Source organism: Ischnura elegans (assembly GCF_921293095.1).
Source record: "Ischnura elegans chromosome 13 unlocalized genomic scaffold, ioIscEleg1.1 SUPER_13_unloc_1, whole genome shotgun sequence".
NCBI lineage: Eukaryota > Metazoa > Arthropoda > Insecta > Odonata > Coenagrionidae > Ischnura > Ischnura elegans.
In genome coordinates this window covers 2,992,648-3,018,494 of record NW_025791657.1, presented here as the reverse complement: position 1 = coordinate 3,018,494, position 25,847 = coordinate 2,992,648, and the positions used below count along the sequence as shown (strand labels likewise).

At 39.8% G+C, this 25,847-nt stretch overlaps 2 protein-coding genes across 3 annotated transcripts; both read right to left on the bottom strand.

The window, feature by feature from the left end:
• Positions 1-14,551: 14,551 nt before the first annotated feature.
• LOC124172446 lies at positions 14,552-16,149 on the bottom strand. Its single transcript, XM_046551889.1, has 3 exons — positions 15,799-16,149; positions 15,477-15,684; positions 14,552-14,913 (listed from the first exon to the last, which is right to left on the bottom strand). The coding sequence occupies exons 1-3, from the start codon at positions 16,117-16,119 to the stop codon at positions 14,717-14,719; spliced, it is 726 nt and encodes a 241-aa protein (XP_046407845.1). The 5' UTR covers positions 16,120-16,149; the 3' UTR covers positions 14,552-14,716.
• Positions 16,150-16,917: 768 nt separating this feature from the next.
• Positions 16,918-19,967, bottom strand: LOC124172445. 2 transcript variants are annotated; one of them, XM_046551888.1, is made up of 3 exons: positions 17,580-17,825; positions 17,288-17,502; positions 16,918-17,181 (listed from the first exon to the last, which is right to left on the bottom strand). In XM_046551888.1, exons 1-3 carry the CDS (start codon positions 17,723-17,725, stop codon positions 16,955-16,957), a joined length of 588 nt encoding a protein of 195 aa, XP_046407844.1. In that variant the 5' UTR covers positions 17,726-17,825; the 3' UTR covers positions 16,918-16,954. The 2 variants fall into 2 exon arrangements, 1 of the variants encoding a protein (XP_046407844.1); XR_006868171.1 differs by having other exon boundaries at positions 16,984-17,181; positions 17,580-19,967.
• Positions 19,968-25,847: the final 5,880 nt, after the last annotated feature.

The following is a 25,847-nucleotide window of genomic DNA, read 5'->3' as shown; positions in this document are numbered from 1 at the left end:
ATGTTTATTTTCAATCATGATATTTCCGTGTCGCAAAAGGAAGCGTTTTTGCAACACACTTGTTTGGATATTCTATATTTCAATTATTTTACTGCAACCTTAATGTAAATACTTGAGGAAGCGTGAATGCATTCCACTACTAGCTGATGCACGATTCCTACATTAGTGAAAATCTTCCCACACTGGAAGGAAAACACCTCAAAACTTGCGCACGATTTAAATGGCGGTAAGTACATAACCTTTTTGTGGCCTATCCACTGCGATTGAGTATGGATGCAAATGCAAAAAGACTTGGAAAAGAACCGTTGAAACCCAAAACAAGCCAGTCGGGGAGGCAAACGTGTCTTTTTCCGGAGTTCCAGGCGGTCATTCATATTTTATGCGAGCGGTCTCTCAACTGTTTACAAAGGTCGGAAAAGGTTGTCAATTAATATACTCGTCCACTCCCCCCCATCCGCTATTGAAATTGAGAAATGCCCCCAGAATTTCAACAGATTTGACGGCGTTAAACTCAGCCAGACCTGGAAAAGAATCTTCCGGAAGAAAAAACGGTGACTATGTAGTAGGGCGGATCGGAAAAATCGATTTTTTTCAAATCCATCTTTCGTCACTTCTCTAAAAGTTGGTAACATCGATTTGTTTAACGACGACGAGGCACCAAATAAGAAACAAGTCGTCCCACTACTCATCATATTTTACCTTCCACCATCTTCCGATTTATATTATCAAGGATGAACTCCCTCCTAGCAGCACACGCAGGATGAATTTTGCTTTACTCGAGGCGTAGGAGGGGGAGAAGCGAGCGGGGAGGGGACGGGATTCGCCTGCCACTCTCGTATCCGCGGCACTGCGTGGGCGTTGGAATATTTTCTTCGCGGACGCGGACTCAAATAAGGTATTTTGTGGCTAAACGGTGGCAGATACGTCAAAATGCACGAAATGTTTGCCCTTAAGGGCAGTGACTCGGCAAAATCTATAGGGAATGATCATAAAATATTATATTTTTCGAAATTGGACCCTCCCCCCTTAAATCTAATTTGAGCGAGGGTCAGGGGTTCACCTAGAGGTCTCACATTTTTCAGGCCTTATTTTTGATCTGTCCCACAACTTTTTTTCAATGGGCCAGATGGATTTGAAAAAAAAATCGATTTTTGCGATCCGCCCTACTATGTAGCCAGCAAGGTTATTCACAAGATACGAGAAAGAGTCCGCTTACCACTCAAGGACAGGGCTGAGAGTTCTGCTGACGTCAGCGTTGCCCAGTTCCCACACTACTTCAGTGGATGGGAGAGGGTGGACGACTTTATTAATTGACAACCTTTTCCGAATTTTTACTCATTGCCTGATGATGTACCCTGTAATGGATGCGAACGCTCGCAGGACAAAGTGCAACATGCAGCTGCTCCCGAAAGCCGTTAGCGATGACAGTAATAGTAAACCCAGTGATCGTCTTCATCTCTAAGGGAAATCAGGGTTTGCCCCTCGAAAAAGTTCTTTTCACCAAATATTTGTCAATATAACCCATCAACCCCACTAAACACTACAGATATGGCCCTAAAAGTGTCATGGTAAGTGAGAGATTCATTTCAGGCGTTATAATTTAAATTGTGTTCACCATAGGGTGACTTTTCTGGGGCCATTTCGCAGCCACGCACATAAATATAGTTGAAATTGTACAGTAGTAGAAAATCCAAGTTAAAATTAACTTTGAGCTAATTACTTAATGTCAATTTAGATAACTATATTCTTCATTCCTTTCTCACACGTAAAAATGGGCAAGTTCCTTAACTTAGGTTCAGAAGAAAGATTACTTAACCCTTTCACTGCTGTGGACGTACCTAGTACGTCCGCACGGCAGACTGCTGTGGACGTACTTTTTCTTCCTCCCTGCCATGCGATCAGCACTTTTGCCGAAGGACTCCGAAAGGTTGCTAATCCGGGACCCTATCCTCGACGAGCTCACCCACGCAGGACCGTCTCATGGACCCTACCAGCGGGGGCCTACCTCCCGAAAAGTGACTTCTCTGACTGCAATTTGAAAATCAATCACTCAATACGATCATCAAAAACTTATTGTTTTCATCGCACTCCTGCCAATCATGCAATCAAGTACGTCTTTGAACCGTGTTTCTGCGATGAAAAATAACGGTTTTGTTAACTTTGCTAAAATGGCCATTTTTCCGGTTGTCCGCAGCCACGTTTCTAGAAAAGTTAACAAAATAGTTATTTTTCATCGTAGAAACACGGTTAAAAGACATGCTTGAATGCTTGACTGGCAGGATTGCGATGAAAACAATCAATTTCTGATGATCGGATTGATTGATTGATTTTCAAATTTAGGCTCGGAGGCAATAGAGCGGGCGATGGCCGATTTCTTTAGAAATTCCACAACACTGAAGTGGACATTCCTTGGAGAAGTGTGATTTTTCCCCGCAATTGTAACAGCGTTGAGGTTGCGAGCGACAGTATTTAGAAATATGACCTGTCTTTCCGCAAGAATAGCAGCTTCGGTTGGCATTTGGTGGGCGATCTTGAACGACAGGTTTATGAACAGGAGAGGGTATAGGAGTAGGGTGTGGGCGAAGACCTTGTCTTTCGGGGATGTGGTTCACTTGAGGAAAGCTAGAGGAGGAAAGGGAAAGTGAGGGTATTCTCGTGATTCTCCCAGCTTGGGGTGGAGGGATGTGGAAGGCAGGGTCATAGGGAGAGCTATCCAACATGTGCACATACTCAGCGTCTATTTTTTTGGTGGCGTAACTCTTCACATTTGCTTCCTCTTGCAGAGCATACTCTTCGGCCGCTAACATACTCTTTGACTGTCTGACTTGTACGAAGCGCCCTATTTCCTCTCATAATCCCGGCAAAAATTGCAAAAGAAGCCTGTTTTCTAGCATCGCCGTGGCTACTTCCGAGGACGGATCCGCGAGTGTTTCAAGCAATTGCCTTGCAGTTTTCCGAAGCCGTGTTGCGTAGTTTGCTTCTGTTTCCAGAGGCTGCTGAGTGCAGCTGGAAAATAAGCACTCGAGTGACAGAGGTGAAATGCGGGCAGAAAATCTCTGTTTTAAGTACCTAAGAAAATCTCTGAAGTTTTTGACTACGTGTGGATTAGCCGACACATATTCAGCAGCGGAACCTGCCAAGCGTAAGCGCGCGACACATAGCGTTTGATGTTCGGTCCAAGCACTTAAATTACGAATTAAATTTGATTTTTCGAAAAAGGTTTCTATCGATACGTCATCATCCCCACTGAATAACGGAATAAAATATACTTGTCCCCCAAGAGTGTGACGGATTGCAGAGTTAGGTGTAGGGAATGGCGGATGAGGTAAATTCTCTGAATCATTTGGGGTTATGGTATTAACGGATGGACAAAAATCAATTATATCCGAGCTATGCTCCTGCCGAAATAATGGATTCGAGTTTCGTTCGAAAGGAAAATTGTCCTGTGGCCAGGCCATACTGAAGTAATATCAAAATTAAAACACACACAAAAATAAAATAAAATAACGAAAATAACAAAAAAATCGGAGTAAATGTCCTTTAGATTATTCACTGCAAAGTAAGCCCCCGAAAAGTAAAATGAATTTTGGATAAATTAATTTTTCTCCTGACACCAAAATGTCGCGACGGGACGACACTGCTACCTACTAGTAGGTCTTCTGCCTGGATAAGGTCCCGAAGGGAGAGCGAATCAAATGCTCATTGGGAGTAACTAACTCAGCTTTTATTGTTCGCTTTTATTCCGTTCGTACACTTTCACGGGGGGGATTTGAGGCTGGCGCGCACGGAGGTGGAATGCTTGGGTATAGAACTTACGTGGCGGCGAGTAGGGAGAGGCGGTGCTGATGGTCGTGGACTTGGTCGTACCCGGTTCCATTCCCACTCGAGTTGTTGTTCGAGAACTACCGCAGCTCCCGCGTCAAGGTCCCGAAGAGTCCCCGGATGGAGATTCGCAGAAGTCCTCGAACGACGAACTCGTCCAACCCAGGCACCAGCAAACGCACTCACTGTACTGTCAAGAAAAACTGTCCACGCGGGACAGAATTTCTGCCCTATATGTCCACTTTCCGGGGGTGCGCGTGAGGGGGAAGGGGTCGCAGCGGAAAGGGTAGTGTACCCCAGTGCATGGTCCAAATTCTCGGAAATGCCCCTTGGACCCACGCACCCTAGGGCGGGAAAAGTAGCGTCACGCCTCCTTTCCCGCCACGCAGAGTATCCTCCGATCACCACAAACCGAATATGCAACAAGTGAGCTTATGTGTGGAGTCTCGCAAAATTCATACATCTAATCTGGGAACCAAAAATTCTAATAATAATAATATTAACTAATGAAACAAATTTAGTAATATGGTAAATACTACGTACTCACCTAGAATAAATCGGCGTTAGTGGTCGCAATTGATAGCTGCCTCTTCCACTCCAGTTCCTGGGGTCCTTTCTCAGCTCACAACTGCATTCACCACGAGTTCACGAAAGAGTGACGGAGTTGCAATTCAGAGTAGGTGGTGTCAGTTGAAGCCGCTAAAACAACTCCTTGGGTATGTTTCCGCGAACGTTATTATTTCTTTACAAACTTGAGATTCTCCCGTCTTCATTCTCCTCCCCTCCTTCCCCTTCCCCGAACTCTTGTTACTTTCACCCGTAAGCTCTGCAGAGCCGTTAAATCGCAACATATACATTTTGGCTCCTATAATAAGAAGAAAGGTTTGTTGACCTATTATAAAACCTAGCTTATTGCTTTGCGTGCCAAATTTTTAAAATTCAGAATTACCGTGAATTTTTATTTATATAAAGGCTTGAGTAATCAAGTTACCATCGCTCGCACCTTGTGTGGACATTTGGAGGGAAAATATGAAATAATCTTCGAACTCCATGTGAATTGGGAGGTGTTCTGTAGAATCCGTTGGCATCTGAGATCGTACAACCCGCGGACATCAGTGAAATAATGAACAAAATGAACAATCTTTGAATTAGTTCCCTAATTTAGTTCAAAGAATGTGCTGAGAACGTTCACCGTGCACATGTTCAAAGTTAGTGCAGCGGGAAACGATCTTTGCATGTTCTAAGCACGTTCTATGCACATTCATTAAGAATTAATTCAACTCTGCACATACTTTGAAGTAACTCAAACTTAATTCTGCACAAACTTTCCTCACTGGATAGTACCTAGCTCATAACCAATAGTGACCAGTGCACATAAAGTTATCACATAGTACTGCAATAATGTGATCCCTCATGGGCATTTCCCCTCACTCGCAAACCACGCTGTGAGAATGGACCATCCTTCAACCATTTCCTAACCCTTACATACTCACTCGCTTTTAGGAGGCCTGTCAACTGTGGTAACTAGATCACTCTTACCTTAGGAAATTGTTATAGCAGAAACAAACCTAATGAAACACCTTCAATAAAAATATCATAATGCCTCACAAACCGCTGAGCTACACAAGCAAAAGATATGAATGACATATTCTCATCGAATTATGAGAAGGAAAAGTAGCACTGCTGGGGAGGAATGGGTTGAAAAGCAACTGAGACACAATAAAATTCTGTTTTTCAAATTTTATTTAAGATTTTTTGGACGTAACACAACAATTTTCCTAATGCCACAAATAGATGATAAAGATGCAACTGTAGATAGACTGGCGGTTGTTGGAGAGATGGTGAGGCTGGTGGTTGTTGGAGAGATGTTGGGGCTGGCGGCTGTTACAGATACTGTGGGGCTAGGGGTGGGTATGAGAATGGAGGGGCTGGGGGTTGGTATGGGAATAGAGCGGCTGGGGGTTGGTATGGGCATGGGAGGGCTGGGGGTTGGTATGGGAATGGGGGGCTAGGAGAAGGTATGGAAATTGGGGTCTCGGATAAGGAGGGGAGATGTTGATATTAGGGTGGCACAATGGGAGAGGGTAGTTGGAGGGAGGTCCCCTCACCACCGACTCCACGAGCATCCTTAGGTAATCCAGGGCCCTCTCCTTCCTTTCCTCCTGCCTCCTCAGCATGCCCATGTAGTCTTCATTGGAAGTTCTTAGGTACGTAATTACGTCCGATTCACTCCTCCTCTTCCTCCGCGTTACTGATGGCGTGGCTGGAGCGGCTGAGGTGGGAGGGCCAGATGAGGTGGAGGGACCCCCCTCATCACCCGTGATCACTTGTCTGAAACACAATATGAAGGAAGCATTACTTGTTAAACAATGGAATACGAATCGTGCCAGTTATTTAGAACTTCTATGATATCAAATGGAAAAAACACAGGGAACGGATTGAGGGCATCATTCCCTATGGTCCTTAAGAGACTAAACAGCAAATGGGTTACCAAGTTATGGTGATTCTTTGCAATGCCGGGTTACACTCATTCAAACAAGCATTCACTTATATTAGTCAGATGATTTGCATCTTTCAATTATGCCTTAGCTCACAACAAGAAACTTATTCACATTACATATTTCCCATCCCATTGAGGCTATTGTTTAAAAGGAATGAAAAGCTACCACTGGAGTGATATCTCTAAGCAACATTGAGGTGATTACGTGATTGAAGCACATGTTACATGCTATGAGTTAGTACTTACGATGATATTAGGGAGTCCATCCTTGCCTCAGGAGTCCCCGCCAGAGCAGTGGCATAAAGCTTATGGAGTGCATCCCAATGCACCCACTCCGGCGGATAGTCCCCTGACCTCATCCCCCGCTTCAACCCTAGGTACCTCCGCCTCAGGTTATTAACCTTATCTTTAATCTGGCTGGCAGACCTTGGGTATCCTAGGGTTGACAGCCGCTCCGCCAGCTCCACCCACACTCCCGCGTGGCTCCTCTGATTGCTCTGCAACCTATTTAAAGTAAAAGAAGTGATCAACTACTTTGCAACGAATATTTTGGTCTCAATAGGATATTCTGATTAGAAGTTTTCCGAGACGAGAAAAACTTAATTTAAATCATTTCATAAGAATGAAAATTTCTGTTCCAATACTAGTTAGGAAGGAAAGAAACTTCAAAGCCTATGCAGCAACTAGGAAGTCATAACAATGACACCGAAAATATAGGAAGAGGAACAAGGAAAAAGATGAAACCCATGATAGTTGAGTGTAGGACCGTAATTTCTTTCAGGATACACATAATTCACGTAGGCACATCCCCTGGAGAGCGTAAGAACATACACTTCAGCGTTTAATTAGAACACGAAAGATAAACACATTGCTACGCTTTGCTATTCACCAAGACACATTACGAAGGGTAGATCACATGGTAACCTTTTACGCATGAATCCCTACGTTATGAACACGTAATCAATTCAGAATATCAATGAGGCACTCAGCATTCTACGGTTTGATGACCTAAGATTTTAACACGAATTGAGCAACTCTATCCACTTTGTACATATGGGGAAAGATTTTCCAAACAACCATCATAGCATTCTACATGCAAGCACCATACCTCAACTTAGTCTTTCAAAAAAATGACACCATGTGCTCAACACAATTTGTAGTAAGTAGCGATTGAAATTACTTAATTTAAAAAAAATAAAATCACTAAATACCCACAAATATTGTACAATAAACTTACCTTCTTTGAACAATATTATTCGAGAAAAGAGCGAGTAGCACCTCCACCTCTCTTCGTCGTTTACTTAGAACACGAAAGATAAACACATTGCTACGCTTTGCTTTTCACCAAGACACTTAACGAAGGGTAGATCAAACAGTAACCTTTTACGAATGAATCCCTGCGTTATGAACACGTAATCAATTCGGTACCCGACCGTTTTCCTGAATCGTTTTTTCCGAAACTCCTTTTTCCCGAAAGCTTTTTTCCCGAAACCCTTTTCTCCGAAACATTTTTTACCGAACACCTTATTTCCCGATTGTATAAAAATGAGTTCATATTTTTCATATATATCATTTTTTTAGAAAATTATATTACGCGCGATAGCTCTAAGAAATTCAAGAAAATTCCTATCGTTCTTGTAATCTTCATATTCTTCTACAACCGATTTCAGCCTCTCGTGCATGTCGTACAATTTCTTTTTTGGCTTCCGGGTGGTTTTTCCCGACAAGTAACCTAAAGCGGTTATTCCAACCTTCAGATGCATTATTTGGTGTTGCATAACCTGCTTTTTTTAGCTCGAAAGTTGTTTCAACGTCTTCAACTGGAACAAACGTTAAAGCTGCCATCATATTAACTGTCGTTTTGAGGGTTCTATCTGTTGGGTCATCGTAAGGGACTTGGAGTCCCACTTGTTGAATTTTACGATAAATAGCTTGTTTTTTATACAATCGGGAAATAAGGTGTTCGGTAAAAAAAGTTTCGGTGAAAAGGGTTTCGGGAAAAAAGCTTTCGGGAAAAAGGTTATACGGGAAAAATGGATTTGGAAAAAAAAATTCGGGAAAAAGGTCGTCAGAAAAAACGATTCGGAAAAATGGTAGGGAATCAATCAATTCAGAATATCAATGAGGCACTCAGCATTTTACGGTTTGATGTCCTAAGACGCTAACATGAATGGAGCAATTCTATCCACTTTGTACAAGTGGTAAATCATTTTCCAAACAACCATCGCAGCATTCTACATGCAAGCACACTACTTCAAATTAGTATTTCAGAAATTGACACCATGTGCTCAACACAATTTGTCTTAAGTAGCGATTAAAATAAAATCACTAAATACCCACAAATATTGTACAATAAACTTACCGTCTTTGAATATCGTTATCCGAGAAGAGAGCGAGTAGAACCTCCACCTCCCCGTCAGAAAAAATTTTCCCTTTATCTCCCTCCATTTCTTTTTCCTCTATCTTCAAAAGGCGGGAAGGCTGGATAAAAATGGAAAGACTATGCATCGATCTTCATTTCCTTAATCCTTTTTTCTTGGCGCACTAGCGCTAACCATCGTAAGCTCCATAGAGGTCCCTCGACGATGGTTGTGTAGGTAAGTTCGGCAGTGTTACTAAGGCCTACGATGGTAACTCTGCGCGTTTAAACGACGCGACGTTTTGAGGTTACACGCGTACGGATCAACGTTGCGCCGATCGTTGTGTAAACGGTGCATAATGCTGCCCAACTTACGATGGTCATGAACAATAATAAACAATACTGATACATAAATAAAGGTTACAAAAAAGTTGTTTTTACAATAATATAATTTTAAAAATGAGAAGGATTTTGACATTAAAATGGATTTTTATACTTTTTATGTCAAAATTCTAGTGTATTCCTTCCTCATTTTTTAAATGTATTATTGTAAAAAACTGTTTTGTAACCTTCATATATGTATCAATATTGTATATTATTGTCGTCTCATTTTTTTCATTCATGGCCCTGATGAAGGTTTTAAAATAAGCCGAAACGTTGGCAAGAAAAACTTTTTGCATCGCATGACCTATACTCCAGGAATTATTCAATCATTAATTAGAAAAGGTCACGACAAGAGAAAAAAGAAAATCCAATTATGTAAACCAACATCATAACACATAAGATGCATTAAAATATTCGTTTGCATAAAAATTCATTATTCTGTATCATATCAAACTATTAAGCACTTTTACATGAGTGATGATGCAAACATGCTAGCTTCCGCTAACTAATTATAACGAGAATATCATGAGAGTTTATCATGCACGCTTAAATGCATTAATAAACCAAAAATCAATCATATAAATGCCAAATTACCCCTCAAATCAATGATTTTAGAACATACCATCCCTTCGCAAGACAAAATTTCAGCACACACGATCACGAAATGAAAACATTACCTACCGTGCTCGGTGAACATGTTTATATTAGTTCAAATCAGTTTTCTCAGGCAATATATTACTAATGTGGCACTTAAAAAATCACGTAAATTCGATGGAAAATATTATGATTTTCATTTCCTCCGACGAGGTTCGCATGCATGACATCAACCAAACTGGTTTGGTAATTGTTACCGAAATGGCCACAGCAGTCCGATAAAAACTACATGAGACATCGATGTAGAGATGGTTTTTAGCGTGCTGGGTGATATACTTAGCATGGATTGGGTCTAGTATGACGACTTTTATCACATGCCATTCAACATGATTGCGAACGATTATACCTGAGGAATACCTCTGATTAAGTAAGATTTCACTTTTTCCCGGCGTATGATGGCGGTGAATTCTTCTCGGGTTTCCATCCGGGTGAGCTCCATCTCCATCGCTGCCAACGTTTCGATAGAATCCTTTTCTATCGTCATCAGGGCCGATGAACGCCCTGATCGGCCCTGATGACGATAGAAAAGGATTCTATCGAAACGTCGGCAGCGATGGAGATGGAGCTCACCCGGATGGAAACCCGAGAAGAATTCACCACCTCTGATTAAGGTTTTTATGTGTCGAAATACACAAACATCTCCTAACAGCTTTAATGTAACGGATAACATTGCAATTTAAAGCATAAATAAACAGAAAAATAAACGTAAATAAAATTAAAAGTTATTGCCATCACAAATAATAACAAAATCTTCTCTACCAATCTATTTTTTATGTAAGGCATGTTTAAAAATCTTTAAAGTGATGAAATGGTTGTGAAGGGTGGGCCAGACCAACCTACGCTGACGAGGTGTCCTTCACAAGCAAAGTGCGCTGAAGGAGACCTTCAGACGTATCTCGAACTGAAATCTATCCTTCAGGAGCCGAGGAAGATGAAGGATGGCTAAAGAAGCGACAGACGATACCGGCTTAAAAGTGCATTACCTGTGTTTGGCTACGAACAGCACTTAGGCTATAAAAATCACGATTTTTTCCGTTGAAGGCAACGCATTAGAACACGCAGAGAACAGAAGGCTTCTCTTGCTTAAAGTGCCTTCCGAATCTTTTTCTATCTAAAGGATGAGAGGTCACTTTAGTCACAAAAAGATAATAATAAGTAAATCTCCGAACTCTAAATGCTCATTAGCCATATCAATTCATTAATAATTAATGTCATACCATCTTATGACCAAATCAGTCATTCTTACATTTTTTTACCCACACGAGCTGAATAGGTTGCATCAATTTGCCTTTCTCAACTTCCAAAGAAAACTCAAACAACATCTTGTATATACTACGTAGGAAACGTGCTAAATCCTTTCTTTTTCACTAGGGATGGACGGATGGGAGGGATTTTTTTTCGGATCCGGAACGGATCCTTGATTTTCGGAGCCAGATCTTTCGGATCGGATATTTTCGGATCCAAATGCATTTTCCTGCAATTCCTGCTATTAAACGAAGTAATCATTCAAGTTTATTCTGGGTACGATAATCGAAGGAATGCTTTTTAGATTTTCATGCACATTTTAATATTTTTATAAATTAAAAATCATTTTTATAGGCTTTCAAGTTGTTTTTAAATATCTTTACTTGCTCAGGACCTAAACTGTTACGCTTGGGTTTGAAAATGAAAATACGAAAATTCTTCGGATTCACTGACCAGTGGCGTAGGAGAAGAATCGCATGCGATGGCGCAGTCGAAGAGAGAATCGGAGCTCTTTCCACCCTTATGCGTTGCATTCACTGACGCGCTATTACTTGACATTTCGGAACCAGATCCGATGTCTTCCACGACTTTGGATCCGATGAGGGGCAATATCCACCGATATTTGGATCCGAGGTATCCGATCCGACCATCCCTATTTTTCACTTACCTCATTCATTCCTATATATTTATCTCCAAGAAATACCAAGCCGTACACCAGATATTGTTAATGGACTTACCTACAATTTTTATTGTAGTACTTTGCCAAACATATCCCTTGGAAAATGAAATAGGATTTTAACAGACTACCCCCTTTCACCCCATGACATATATCCTCACATTTAATGTTGAATAGGGTGGTTTCCTATTATTTTTTTATTGCCTAAAGCGAAAGATTATTACTCCTTGAGTACGTACTTCACGCTTTTAGATTTTTATATGAAGATATCTATTTTTCGCGATTAAATGAAAAGTGAAAATTTTCAAGCGCGCGAAAACGCGACGGCTAAGTATGAATGCCGGGAAAAACTACACGTGACGTCGTTCTGCTTCCCGCTGCCGCAAGTGAGGTGACCTTGGGGCGAGGATCTGAGCGCTGATATGATGCAGGATGCTAGCAGGTAGCTGAGTACCATGATAGCTAGTAGCGCTTGGCTTAAATAAGGATTATTAATGCCTTATCAAACGAATAAAACTTTCCGACGTTAGCCAGTTTTAATAGGTGATTATTAAGATGTGTTTCCCTGAGCTCTGTGCCTCATGCATGCATCAGTAATTACAGGCGATGTAAAACTCCTATCCTCTTCTGTAGAAACTAGGTACCTGTGACGTCACGTGGAGTGGAATCTCATGGGCGCCAATCTGGCCTTTTTCAAATGAGGATAAAATTGACCCTTGCCATTCGTCTAAACCGGTATTTCTAAAACCAAATAATTTGTATATTATGAATACACTATCCCATCCCATCAGCCTCCTCTCCGGATTTACGACCCTACCAGTGTCATCGGTTCGAGGTCAACTCATGGGTTGCTTATATGTGTTTGGCACATGGACAATTGTTTCTTGCACGTAAATTGCAGACTTTGAATTGAATTCCTCGTTTTCTTCTGAGCCTTGTCAAATTTTAAACGAAGTTCTAAGGTCAATATTAACGCATTTAATGCAGCATCAATTTCCATGTTGATGTTTATAAAGAACTCGAAATATAAGTTAATATTTATCGTAAAATTTCGTTTAAAAATTGTAAACGCTGCTCAAAAGACAAAGAATTCAATTCTTAGTTTATATTTATTGAGAAAAGAACAAATATTTATTTAGAAAACTGACTGGATAAACAATTGCATGACCGCGGTCCCTTTTACCCCTAAGAGGGGTAATAAAGGCGAAGGGTCAGGGTAGTTGCTCCCGGACTCCGAGGGTAAAGCCTAAACCCCGCAGTATTGGGTCCCGAAACAAAGACGTCGTACACCCGCGACCGTCATGAAAGGGGGAAAGCTGGGAAACGTTTTTTCGCAGTTTTACTGGTTTTACTTTTGACTTGACATCCGAGTGACCACGTTTTTCGAAACTAGTGTCTTTGCGAGTGTCAGTTATTGAGGCTAGTGCGACAAAACTATATTCATCACTTCGTTTTTCGCGAGTGAATTTTAAACTGCTGTCACTAGTTCATTCTGTGTGACGCATTTGCTGGACTCCTCCGCCAGATTTCGACGGAAGTTTTTAAAGGTAAGTGTACGCGTACTATTAATAGCTGACCATATTCGTTAACATACCAGAGAGCACAAAAATCTCATGAAAGCGTTTCAAAAACAGCTAAAAAAAAGTACTGAAACAGTAAGTAATTAAGTCCGCCCGAGAACATTTTTTTCTCGACCATAAACACGTGTTTAAAGACGTAGGCCTTTAAATGCCTTTTCATGTGGCATCAGAACGTTTTCATGCAGTTTCAATTACGTTTCTTCGGCCCTAACCACGCTTTTTATGCTACGAAATTTTTTATATTCTAATAACGTTTTCGATGCCCTAATTTAAGAGCAAAAAAACAACAAAACAAATGTAAGAGACGGGAATAGGTACGTTAAATCTTAAATACGGGCATCTTATTGTGAAAATGTGTTAATGGATCGATTACCTCGGTGTGTGATGAAATTCTTTGTTTTCTGTTTCTACCAGGTCGGTTTGTTGTGGCGAAGACAATAATTTCGCAGAGCTTACCGCCAGCTTCTTCAGGTCGAAGATAAAAAATTACCGTTGTAAATCTTCCAAGTAGTAGCAGTAAATATTCGACTTGAGGACGCTGGCAATAGGGCCAGCATAACTTTTGTCTTTGTCTCAACAAACCGACGTGAAAGTTATCGAATATCAATAACCTCGAGAAAATAGTAGATTTGAAAGGCAAACATGTGAAATGAAATGGATGAATAAAACGTTGAAATTATATGATAGATGATGTTCTGAAAGCACAAGGAAAAAAGGCACAAGGTAAATACTTCACTTGAAATCACAAGACTATTATTATAATTTGTGCTAAGTGCACATAGTGGACCTTGTCTTTTTGAAAGATTAACTATCATGTACTTGCCCCTTTTTTTGGATGTTATGATTATTTACTTTTATCTCTTTGCTATAGGCGGTGTTAGAGGTAATTTCCCTAATGAAAAAATTACGGACAAAGTAATAATTGATTCTGTGAAAAACTGCCCAGCTAGCAAAAAGTAAGTGAGTTATCCGTATCTTATGGTTTTCTTACGGAAAAAGCCGATAAGGAGCTTATAGTGAGCTAAGGAACTTATGTAAGTCAAGGGTAAGATTCCGTGGACGTTTGGGTAAGGAATGCCGTCAAATATCCTCAGGAAAAGTAAGACACTTCCTTTCGTACAGTAGCGCCACATGTGGGAAAATTCCATACTAACACGCAAACTGACGGTGATGTATTGGTGGCGCCATCTGTTAGCGAAAAGGAATACTAATATCTTATAGCGTCCTGGTTTCGGCGGCAGATTTGAATGCACAATTAACCGCATGCCTAGATCTCTGAAGGAGGAAGGACCAACCCTAACCACTTCCCCTACTGGCAAGCGATACAGAATACACAGGCGAAACGACTCTGGAATACTCTGGTTTACCTCAACTCATCCCAATGACTATAACAGGAAACCCTGGGGAGCCACTGAAACAGAACCTATGGGACATTTTTACACTGGAAAGGTGCAATATACAAAAGAAAGGGTGAAAAAACTTTGTTTAAAATTTTTTTATTCAGAAAAATACTGGATGTCACTCTCTTCGTACTCCTCACTTTCACAATAGGCCTCAATAGCAGCTTCAGCAACAGGAATACGGCTTTTGCCGTAGACTCTCTGCCGCGACACACGGAACCACTCCCCCATGCTCCTCGATACTGATGCCAGGTCCATGCTCTGGCCAACAGCACCCTTACTTCTCACTACATCTGTGAAATAACAATTCCATGTCAGTCAATGGTAACATGCAACACAAGAAAAGAAACTGCTGAAGTTACAACATTGTTAATTTCACATCAAATCTTGATTGGGGAGTGCATATTGATAAGGTGGTAGGGAGATCATTTATAACCCTGCATTGGGTCATGCAGAATATAAAAGGGAGCAAAAAGAAACAAAAAAATGGCCTACATGACCAGGGTTCGACCTGTTTTTAGTAAGAAGTGTGCATCACTTATTGAGTAATTACATATTGGTTTAAAAGGGAGAGTGAAATTGGGTCAATATTCATTTTTTAGTTGTATTATATTAGAATTAATGTATTTAGTGGATTGTTTGAAATTGGTTTATTGGGAAAATTAAAGTTAAAGCATTAGAAGTATGAGATTAGAATTAGTGTATTATTTTAACCATAAATATCTATTGTTTCTTAACTTTGCATTATATAGAAACTTGGTATGTACACATTTGTTATTCATGTACATCTAATGCTGCCACCAGTCAATTGCCTACTTTCAGCTATGTATAATAATAATAACTAATGGAAACTTACCAAATACCACATTGAGGGTATTCACGAATTCCCTCTCGAATGCTATTTTATTTGTAGCCCTCCCCTTCATACAAAATAGCATGCTCATCTCCTTCGTCATGAGTAAGGAGCACATATCGTTCACTGTTTTCTTCAGTGCCCCAGATAATGTCTGATTAGTGACATTCCTCATTAACATGTTTGTGGAGCGATCCCTCAAGTATCGAAACTGTAAGACATAAGATCATACATATTAGTGTACCATATGACCGGCAGCCCCCAATGCTAACAGCATGTGGCAAGATAGAAAAGGCGATGTCCAAAAAGCATTTGGTAAACCTACCAGGAACTTCCTGTAGTCTACACTTCTTCCCAACTCCACCTCCACCATCCTGAGCTCATCCACTGTTTGGCATGGAAGAGAGTGCCACTCTTCCAATTCATTGTTACCGATATCATAACTGCCACCAGCAGTTGTGCCATCATCAGTACTAGCCAGAGGTAAACTCTGCAGTCTCAACGACAGGGCATCTATTTTCTCACTCACAGCTAAGCCATCTTTGGTGATGGTCTTTGATATGGATGTTAATTGTTTTTTAATATCAGCCAGTTGCATGTTGATGTCTTTAAACATATCTGAAATATAAAATAAATTTTGTGTCATACATTTTAGAAATACATGACGCGGACTTGACTGACATAGGCTTCGTTTCACTTCACTAAGTCCTTACCCTTTACTAAAGGATCCATTTCTGTGCGGCAGCCTAGGTTGGGCAACTCACCAATGCCCTCATTAACCTGCTGCACAACAGCTGCAGCCGGTGGCTGGCCCACTGCAACTTTAGCCTTGGCTGCAACGTTCCTATTGATTGCTAATGCACAAGAAAAGAAGAGAAGATCAATGAATAAGAAATACTTCGTAGACACTATTCTTATATAACACCTGGATGAAAAAAAAACAGAGTCCTTAACAAAACAGGGAACTCACTGGGAGACTCCACGACTGCCCGCACTACCCTGGCTTGTTGCTCCACCACATTACCCTTTGGTGTTGCCTTTTTCTTTGGGATAAATCCCACCGGGTGAGTTTGTGAAGGATTGGCCACAGTATTCCTATGGGTGGCTAATGTATAAGAAAAGAAGTTTGATGAGATATAAGAATAAACATCCCATAAAGATACCTCATCCTTACAAACAAAAGCAGAATCATAAACAACAAGGCAACTTACTTGTCATAGCTGAGCTGTATTGCATCCCAAGTGGGTTTTTTGGCTCCCTTCTTGCACCCATTGTTTGAACACCAGGCTCGGATGAAGATGCTGTGACAGATCTTGCTATGGCTCCAACCGCAGCCTTAGGATGAGGCCTAGGCAACTGGCTTCTCCCAGGGACACCAGGCCCGTACGAAGTGGACATATGCACACCCACTGATCGTTCTGGCGAAAGAGGTGAATGCAACATTTCAATAAAGTGCAACAGGTCTAACAAAGACCTATCAACTATCTCTTAAAGACATATGTACCTGGCGAATGAGGAGGATCACTAAGCCAACCATTATCTTCGTCTACACTCGTATCAGTGATGGGCTCGCTTGGGTAACGGATATTTTTAGTTTTCCTTTTCCGCTTCCTCTCCTCACCAGCCATGCTCTCCAATACCACCTCAAGGTCAGTGTCGCTACACTCAGCAGCCTTGCGCTCTACACTCACTGCTTCCAAATAAGAATCTGTGGAAAGTTTTTAATTAAAAGATTTATGGTTCAAGTGGAAATCTATGCACATGACGAAAACCATGCTCATAATGAAAAGTAAGCACTACACACAGATACATACCAAAGGTGGGGGAAACAAACTTCACCCCCAGCATTTCCCAGTTGTCCTTGGGAGCAACCTCTTTATGGATCAGTCTGCTCATTGCAGCCCAGGAGTACCCAGGGGGTGGGTACCTTGTTACATTCTCACCAACTATCCAGCAGGCTGGAATTGTCTGGACAGTGACGTCCTTGAAATCCCGGTGAGGTAAAAACTCAGCCACCACAAATGGCATCCTGAAAGAAAATATTGTATGTAAAGAAATATAGAAAATAAAAAAAACACAGGCAAGACAACATACAGTTTCAGTTACCAAAAATGCAAAGGGCAATGCTGACGATCATCCTGCGAAGGTTTCTCCAGCAATGTCCGTGAGTGCAGTTTTCCGGGAATTTGGCAAAGGTATTGGTGAAGGTGAGCAGCTAACATCCAAGGAAGATTATAGAAAATGGAAACCATGTCCACCCCATCAGTATTCTGCAGAACAATGGAAAGTACTATGTGGGGTGGAAGCAGAATTTATGAACCGTCTTCGCTCACTAAAGATGAACACCTGTAGTTGCCGGAAAACTGCACTCAACACTGATGATCATTATACATCAATGATGGAGGAGCTCACTAATATAAAAAGATTGGCCATCAGATTCATCAAGTAAGGGGATACACATTGCCTTCCTTTTAATACTCTTCACTGGCCACAAACGTGATGCTGTCCATCCCCGAGCTACATATATTCCCACATTCTTGGATGAAGAAGGTACTTCATAAAAGCTAGTAACATCACTGAAAGCTTTTCCTACAATTTGCACTTCAGTTCCTTGTGTGGCAATTAAAGTGATAATAACAATTTCACCGCTATCAGTAACCACACAGTTATCTGGTTGTTGGTCTGAAAATAGTAATGAGTTTAACTCATATTTGCTGTAACAAGGAGGCTGCAAACCAAAAGGGAGAACTCTTGGGATCCGCCAGCCTGCATGAGGCCTTGTCTTTGACTCCCTTATACGATGATTAAACAAAGATGCCTCTTCAATGCGTCGCACAATCTGAGGAAGAGGAAGGTTTGGCTTCCGCACCAGTCTCTTTATTTTGCCTAGTGCATTCTCAAATTTAAAAGCACTAAATTTATCGACAGGCCCATGTAATCTTACATCATCTGCCAGATGGAGTAGTCCATGCACATTATATGATAGATGTTGCCGGCCGTACAATACACCAAACTTCTTCACAAAGTATTGAAGGAGGGATTTTGAATAATCTAAATTAACAAGGCAATCATTCCTGGCCAACAGTCTTAGGGCATAATGGAGAGCCAAAAAATGTTTGTAAACATTGATGTTTACAATATCTTTCATTAGCAAGGGCCCAGTATACAGGAGAAAGGTACGAAATTCGGTAGCTTTCCACCGCTGCAAATGAACCAAAGATCTTGGTTTCCGTGAGAAATCTGCAGGTACACCTTGAGTGATGACAGCTACCCTCTCATTCAAAGATGCCACTTTTGCAGCTGGTAGTCTAACAAGGAGACTCCCTTTTACCCAAGCTAGAAGCATCTTGCGCATAACCCCTAGGCACACCAAATGCATATATTCGAACGGGAATTGTGAAACCATCTTTACCTCTGGAATGTCTAACAGTGGGGAATGCCCAATGTGATGGTCTTCATCTAACCTTAGGCGGAAGGTAGCGTCAGACCTTAGAGGGGAACTAAGTTCATCGAACACCACTCTATTTTCCACATATTCCCCCTGTGAAGTGCACTTGCCACAACCAGAGTATCCCGTGTGTGATTTGATTTGGGCAACAAATGCACGAGCAGGGGCATCACAAACATAGCATGTGACATCAACACGAAAATCGTCACCGTCACAATTGATGCCACTTGTTTTAAGTTCCCTCATCTCCTGGACATAGTCATGCAGAAACTCAGAGCACGAAGTGGGTTTACCATTGCCATGGAAAATGCCCACAGGAAAAGGTGGGATTACCGGAAAGTCTTCCAAGCACATCAAAATAACCCACACCTGACTGCTGGAGCTCTTTGCAAGAGGAAGGCCATCGACATTACACTGGAGTCTTAAGACTTGAATGCCACGAACATCGGGAGATTCTCTGATTATGCGCAATAAGTTCTTTTGCACTCCTATATGGCTGTAAGTACCACCACCAATGTGCTTGACAATAGAGCTACGCGGCGTTTTCAGCAAAGTTCTGGAGTCTGAGGGCAGGTACGTGAAACAGTGATGTCGTTTCAGCAACGTTAATAACTCATTGCATTTCCTCATTGAAACTCCTTCACTTGCCCATTCTGAAAGACCTTTTCGGAATTCTCCCAGATCGAAATTATCGTCTAACTCCGAATCTGACGTGGAGAAATCACTGCCTCCGTTTGCAGCTTCCTCCCCAGGGCTAAGGTCACCAGAATCGTCCTCAATGTCAGTGGGGTTACAATTACTTCCCCCTAAACTCTCAGCAGGTTCAAATTCATCAAGGACTTCACTGTCACTGTCTACGTCATTGTCACTATGCTGAATTGCGGAAGAGAGGTGTCTTTTATGCCTTCCCGAACATTCACTGTACGGCTTGTACCTACGATTCGGCATCGTTGACGCAACAGCAGTGAAGTAGTGTAGTCAAGATATCAGAGGAAAGAGGCAACTGCTGAATCAACCGCTTAAGGCGAACCTGCCGATACAAAAAAATATACTGTCATTCTACCAGACTACTACCTACGTGCCACATTTACCCAAATAATAACAAAAGCAGGGTTGATAAAAATCTGATTTTATTTCAACAAAATCATTTTTGATGATTTTTTAAAATCAGATTTTATTGATTTGAATCGAATTTTATTGAAATAAATGAAATTTATGATTCTCCATTCAAAAAATTTCAGTTATTTGCAAAACTAACTATTTGGGCAGCATATTGGAGAATGATCGTTTGCAGAAACAATATGAGGCTACATACTCTAAACTTAATACAACATTTAGTCGATCAGGGGAGGGAACTATGGAAATGTGAATGGTATCAAATTAAAAATTACGTCGCCATAATATAAAATTGCCATTGGAAGTATCATATGTGCTATATTATGCGATTCTAGAGCATATGAAGTTTTAAAAAATTCTGCATCTTTGTATGGTGCCTACGCTTAGGAGTTAAATCAGAAAACAATTTTTTTTCAATGGATACACTAGTATTCTAACCAAAGCCATTTTTTTAAAATTTCATGTTACATGTATTCCTACGGTATCATTTCTATTTAAGAGCCAGCATTGTGCTCATAACTGTCGATTCATTGTATTAATTAAGAAATAAAAATCAAAATTATACTCACAGCTTCCTTTTCTTGACTCTTTAAAAATCAAAAATATAGATCACATTATGGTTAAAATCACCTGATTTTTTAAAATAAAAATAAAGTGATTTAAATCAATCAACCCTGAACAAAAGACTGCAAATTGTTCACTACGGTGACTGTGGGAAAAAATACGCTAATCCATAGCCAACAGAAAGCTACTTTCTGAGATTTATTTCTACAATGTGTGTATTGCAATTATTGGTGAAGCACGTAGGTAACTTAAAGGACATGTTCATGGTTAAGGACTTATAGGACATGGTTCAAGGACATGTGTGGTTATATGGAAAGGCATATTCAGCGAGTTACGAAACATCCCGTTCAAGCAAAATTACGCTGCAACTGTGAATGTCGGTGACAGTAAATCTTAATCGAATGACCTATTTCGTTTGGATCTTCACAAATCTTACAATTGGTACTCATTATTACTTATTTCTAACTCATTTCACATTCTGAACAACCCGACACAATAATTATACTGTTAACTGAATATTTATGAGGCAGGTAGCAAGAGAGTTAGTGAAGGAAGTTATGGATTGCTTTCAGGACATAAATCTATGGACACTCGAAATAAATCTCGGAAAGACGCTTCTCGCTACACACATATTTAATTCACTATCACAGAGCGAAATCAAAATCGAAGGCCGAAGAGAAAAGACGGATGATTAATCATTCCAGAAGTGGAGATGGTTTCACTGTTTCAATTTGAATGCAAGCATTTGGTGTACGTTGATGCTTTCAGCCATGGTGAAAGGAAATATTTGCCTTACCAACCTCAAGTAACAATTAGATAAAAGTTTACCAAATAGAATAATTATTCCCAGCATTCCACGTGATTTTCAAACACACTCCCACCATACCATCAAAAACTGAAATTACGCGTCATATTATATAGGTATACAAATACATAATCTGTAAAATATTCGACACTTACCTCAGACTTTCGCGGGAGCTTGAGACACGAGCGGTGCGAAGATATGTGGCCAGAAGAGTCCTCTCCTTGATATCTCCGATTACCCTCCGTAAAACCGCACGCTGCAAATTTCTCCGAAGATTACCACGAACACAAATGGAAGAGCCTTGATAAAATTTGAAATACTGCTCCAATGTGCTTCCCCTTCAACTTACCACGTGTGAGCTTAAATAAGAGTTCAACACTCTAAAAACCCACGTCAGTTAAATACTGAATCACTGGTGAAAATACACACAGGGATGCAGCAAAAATGCAATAAACCGTGAGAGAGTTAAGTCCAAGAGCGCAGGGTCGAATTTAAGTCAAGAAGATACCGAACGGAACCGAAATGAGAATAATCCAAACGAGAGCAAGGTCAATTTATCAAATAAACCGTCAACGGTCAAATTAATCCGGATAACTGATCAAAAAAGAGTAAGCAAGAAAGAGCAAGTCCAAAAGAGCAAGGGTCAAAAAATCAAAGCAATCCAGATGAGCGTCCTTAGTATCACCGAAGATGGCGTCTACGGAGGAAGTGATTTAAAAAACGTGGTGATCGGCGTGGGTTGTCGCTGTTCTCGTGGTGTACGTGATTCTCGTTGTTTTCGTGAATCTCTTGGATCCCATCTTCGAAGAAGTGAACCAACAGCCCAACAGTCCGTTCCACAATTACCTATTTCACTCGCCAGAGGTCTCATGGATAAGAAAAATATAAGACACTTCCTTAGTAAGCTACTTCCCTATTCCCTCTTTTCAACTTATCTCTGTGTCTTACGTTGTGCTGGCTGGGTGGTTGCGACACGGAAAGGCGAGGGCCATCAATGAAGCCAGGTAAACAATTCTGGTAGAGTCCTGAAATTACTATGTTCATTATTAATATTTGGCTTATTTATTTAATATTACAACTCACAGAAATATCTATACAGAGAGCATATCATTATTCCTATTTTAGTCTGTCATTAATTATGATGGTGGCCTAGGATGATCTTTAAATTATTTAGACTTTTGCATTATTGTTCCTACTATGGAGTTCCTTTTCATTGAAACAAAAACACAATTTTCAGCTACGTGACATTGGATTTATACTTCTGAGCTTACTGTAAAGGAATAATTTTAAATTGTTAGAGCACTAACCTTAGTTACTTACAAGCTCTATTATTTATTTCAGGAATATCCAGGAACCTGGTGCACATAATAATAATAATGTTAATAATAATTGAGTTTAAATAATGAAATTCATACATGTTCTAATTAAAACAAAATAGCATTGTATTGTAAAAGTCATAAGTTAAATAAATTTCATTTCAGAATGTTATTGCTCTTTCATCCATACCTCTGGTGATATCCAAAATCTTAGTCTGTTAAATTAATACAAGGTTCTCAATCACTGCTTGGTGTGTTTACTTATTCATTGCAAAAGAATGCATTAAATTTATGTAGCCAAACAAAGAAAAATTTAAGGCATTAACTCAAGTATAATTTCTATTTTACAGTGTAGTTGTGGATATTTGGTGGATCCACTCAATATCCTGTAGGTAGCATGCCAATTTTTGGGGATCTCCAAGAATTTCCCTAGACTCTGTATATCCCTTAGAATTCAAGACGATTTGTAATGAATATCCATTGAATACCTAAGTATCGTGGATATCCACTGGTTATCAAATGAATGTCCACAGGATCCTCGATGAGTATCCACTAGATGTCTAATATATGTCTATGGCCTATCCAGATAGAGAACATTTGGATATCCACTGGATATATCCACTGAAAATCCACTACAAATCCAGAGCATTCTCAATGGATATCCACTGGATATCCAATGGATGTCTAATGTATGTCTATGGCCTATCCAGATAGAGAACATTTGGATATCCACTGGATATCCACTGAAAATCCACTACAAATCCAGAGCATTCTCAATGGATATCCACTGGATATCCATTGGATAAATCTATGGATATCCAATGGATGTCATGGCAACCAACATGGATATCCATTGGATATCCAATGGATATATTTGTGCTGTGTGGGAAGATAAATGTCATCGTAAATATAAGAAATGAAGTATTGAAATATATATAAAAAAAAGAGTAATGAGATTATTTTATAATAAGAACCTGACAACAGAACTTTCGGCAAGGGTAACTGCCCTAATAAAAATATTCTAAGAAAAGAAAATATATTTTAAAACAATATTCACTCTTTTCATGAACAATTACACTACTGCTAAACATAATGGTTTGGCTGAAGACTATAGATTAGTGGTTAGTTTCATGAGGAGTCCTAATGAATGCAATGAATGTGTTAAATTCATTGCAAAAATCATAACCGATTTCTCCTCACGTGAATACAACATTAAGGTTTCTTTAAATAACTCTCTTTAATTTCTCTAATTTCTTAAAATCTACAAAATAAACTTTGCAAACTTGATGCTAAATCCACAGTAGTTAGTCATTAAAATCCTTTGAGGTAAGTGGGAGATAATAATGCAGAACACAAATGTAAGGAAAGAAGATGTTTAAAAATTATATTACATTACTGCCCACCAAGGCTTTTCACTATACATGTTTAAACAATTAATTTCAAATTGAAAAATGGGATCCCCTAATGCAATATGATACCACAATGAATAACCTCTTATACTCAGTGATTGCTACATGAACTTTCAAAACTCGTTCCTTAAACAAATTCATTCAGGACCAATACTGCACTGCCCAAAGACAAACATCAAATAAACAGGCAAAAAATCTAAAATAGTGGAATAGAAAGAAGACTTCCCTTATCAGTAATTCATTTCAATCTGTACTCTAAAAAATTTCATTGGCACCAAATTGATAAAAATAATTTGATCCATAGAATAAAACACCATTTCCTCCTCTATACCATGGATATATTCACAGAAAAACACTTAACTGAACAAAAAATAAGGGTTTTGTAAGAAGTAAACCACAAAATATATATCATATAAGAACCGAATCAATCAAAGGAATGGAATGTGTACCAATGCAGTGACAAAATCAGAACAGATGCTATTTTCCTTTCATGCATTAGTGCAAGTTGTGTGGTTGCACGATGCACTCTTGTGTACATACATGGGTTCATTTTTTTAGACAATAACAAGTACAGGTAAATGCATGGTGTGAAAAAGCCTTTATACATGATCCTTTTATCAATGAGTCCTGCAAATTTAAAAAGCAATATTGTGAATAATATCACCTGTCACGATTGTGAGGACTGTTACAAGGATAAATATCTCAGTATCTAAAAAAAATACGATTTAATGACAAAAAACATGACTTAGAAATAACATGCCAATCGGAATGATCTCTTCCCAGACGGCACAGGAAGTTTTCGTACCTAAATACGAGGGTGGACAATCAAGATACAAAAATCGCGCTTAGGAAGTTACTTAGAAGGTTTTGTTTCTTTATTTCCTTTAATGACGAAAAAAGATGCAAGAGGACTGGCAAATTCATATGCATCGATAAAATTGTATCTCATCGATAAAACTGTATTCGGTCTGGGACTATTTTCTTTCGCGGGTGGTGCCATCTGGTGCCATCGTGCCCTATCCTCCTAGAAAGATCACATGCCTTCACAAGCCGTTGGAGATCGCGTCGTTTACGTCACGTCTCACTACATTTCAGGGATTTTTGTGGTTAAGTTAGTGAAGAATAGAGTGTCTGGTAATGTGGAAGTTTCCCTTATTCTTTAATTTCATTCACTGGGCTTCAGAAACGTGTTTGTGAGATATTTTTGTTAGAAATGCCTTTCGTGTGTGTATTGTCGGGATGTAATGGAAACTCCGGGACATATGGTTCAAGTTTTTAGCTCTCCAAAAGATCCTGAGTTGAAGAAGAAGTGCATTTGGGCGATAAGAAGAAAACATTTCACCCCTACGAAAAACTGTGAGGTATGTACTCTTTCTCGCTGTAATTATTTGGATGTAATTTTAAGTCAGAAGTGGCTATTCAGTACTAAAAATGGTGATTCAAAATATTGTAGCAGCAATTCTTTTGAAAATTCTTGCATTTTAGCTGTCTTTTTTGTATTAATTCATTCGGTAAACGTGTGGTTAAAGGAGAAACTAGGAATAAGCTGCCAAGTTTATAGGATCGAATATTGCTTCTTAGCTTGCCCTATGGTGTATTACACGTCGGCTTTCATCATTTCAAATTATCTTATGCTATAGTTTAAAACAATAAAAATATCAGGCATACAAATATTTACTATATTTACGAGCCTAGTAATTTGATTTCTCATGCAGA

What these genes read in the sequence shown, in the direction of transcription:
- LOC124172446 (XM_046551889.1), bottom strand. Translation starts at nt 16,119, where the DNA reads ATGACACAAAATTTATTTTATATTTCAGATATGTTTAAAGACATCAAC. An exon ending in TAGACTACAGGAAGTTCCTG is followed by an intron (nt 15,685 to 15,798) that starts GTAGGTTTACCA and finishes TATGTCTTACAG; the next exon opens with TTTCGATACTTGAGGGATCG. An exon ending in TACCCTCAATGTGGTATTTG is followed by an intron (nt 14,914 to 15,476) that starts GTAAGTTTCCAT and finishes GTTATTTCACAG; the next exon opens with ATGTAGTGAGAAGTAAGGGT.
- LOC124172445 (XM_046551888.1), bottom strand. Translation starts at nt 17,725, where the DNA reads ATGGTTTCCATTTTCTATAATCTTCCTTGGATGTTAGCTGCTCACCTT. An exon ending in CATTGCCCTTTGCATTTTTG is followed by an intron (nt 17,503 to 17,579) that starts GTAACTGAAACT and finishes ATTTTCTTTCAG; the next exon opens with GATGCCATTTGTGGTGGCTG. An exon ending in GTTTGTTTCCCCCACCTTTG is followed by an intron (nt 17,182 to 17,287) that starts GTATGTATCTGT and finishes AACTTTCCACAG; the next exon opens with ATTCTTATTTGGAAGCAGTG.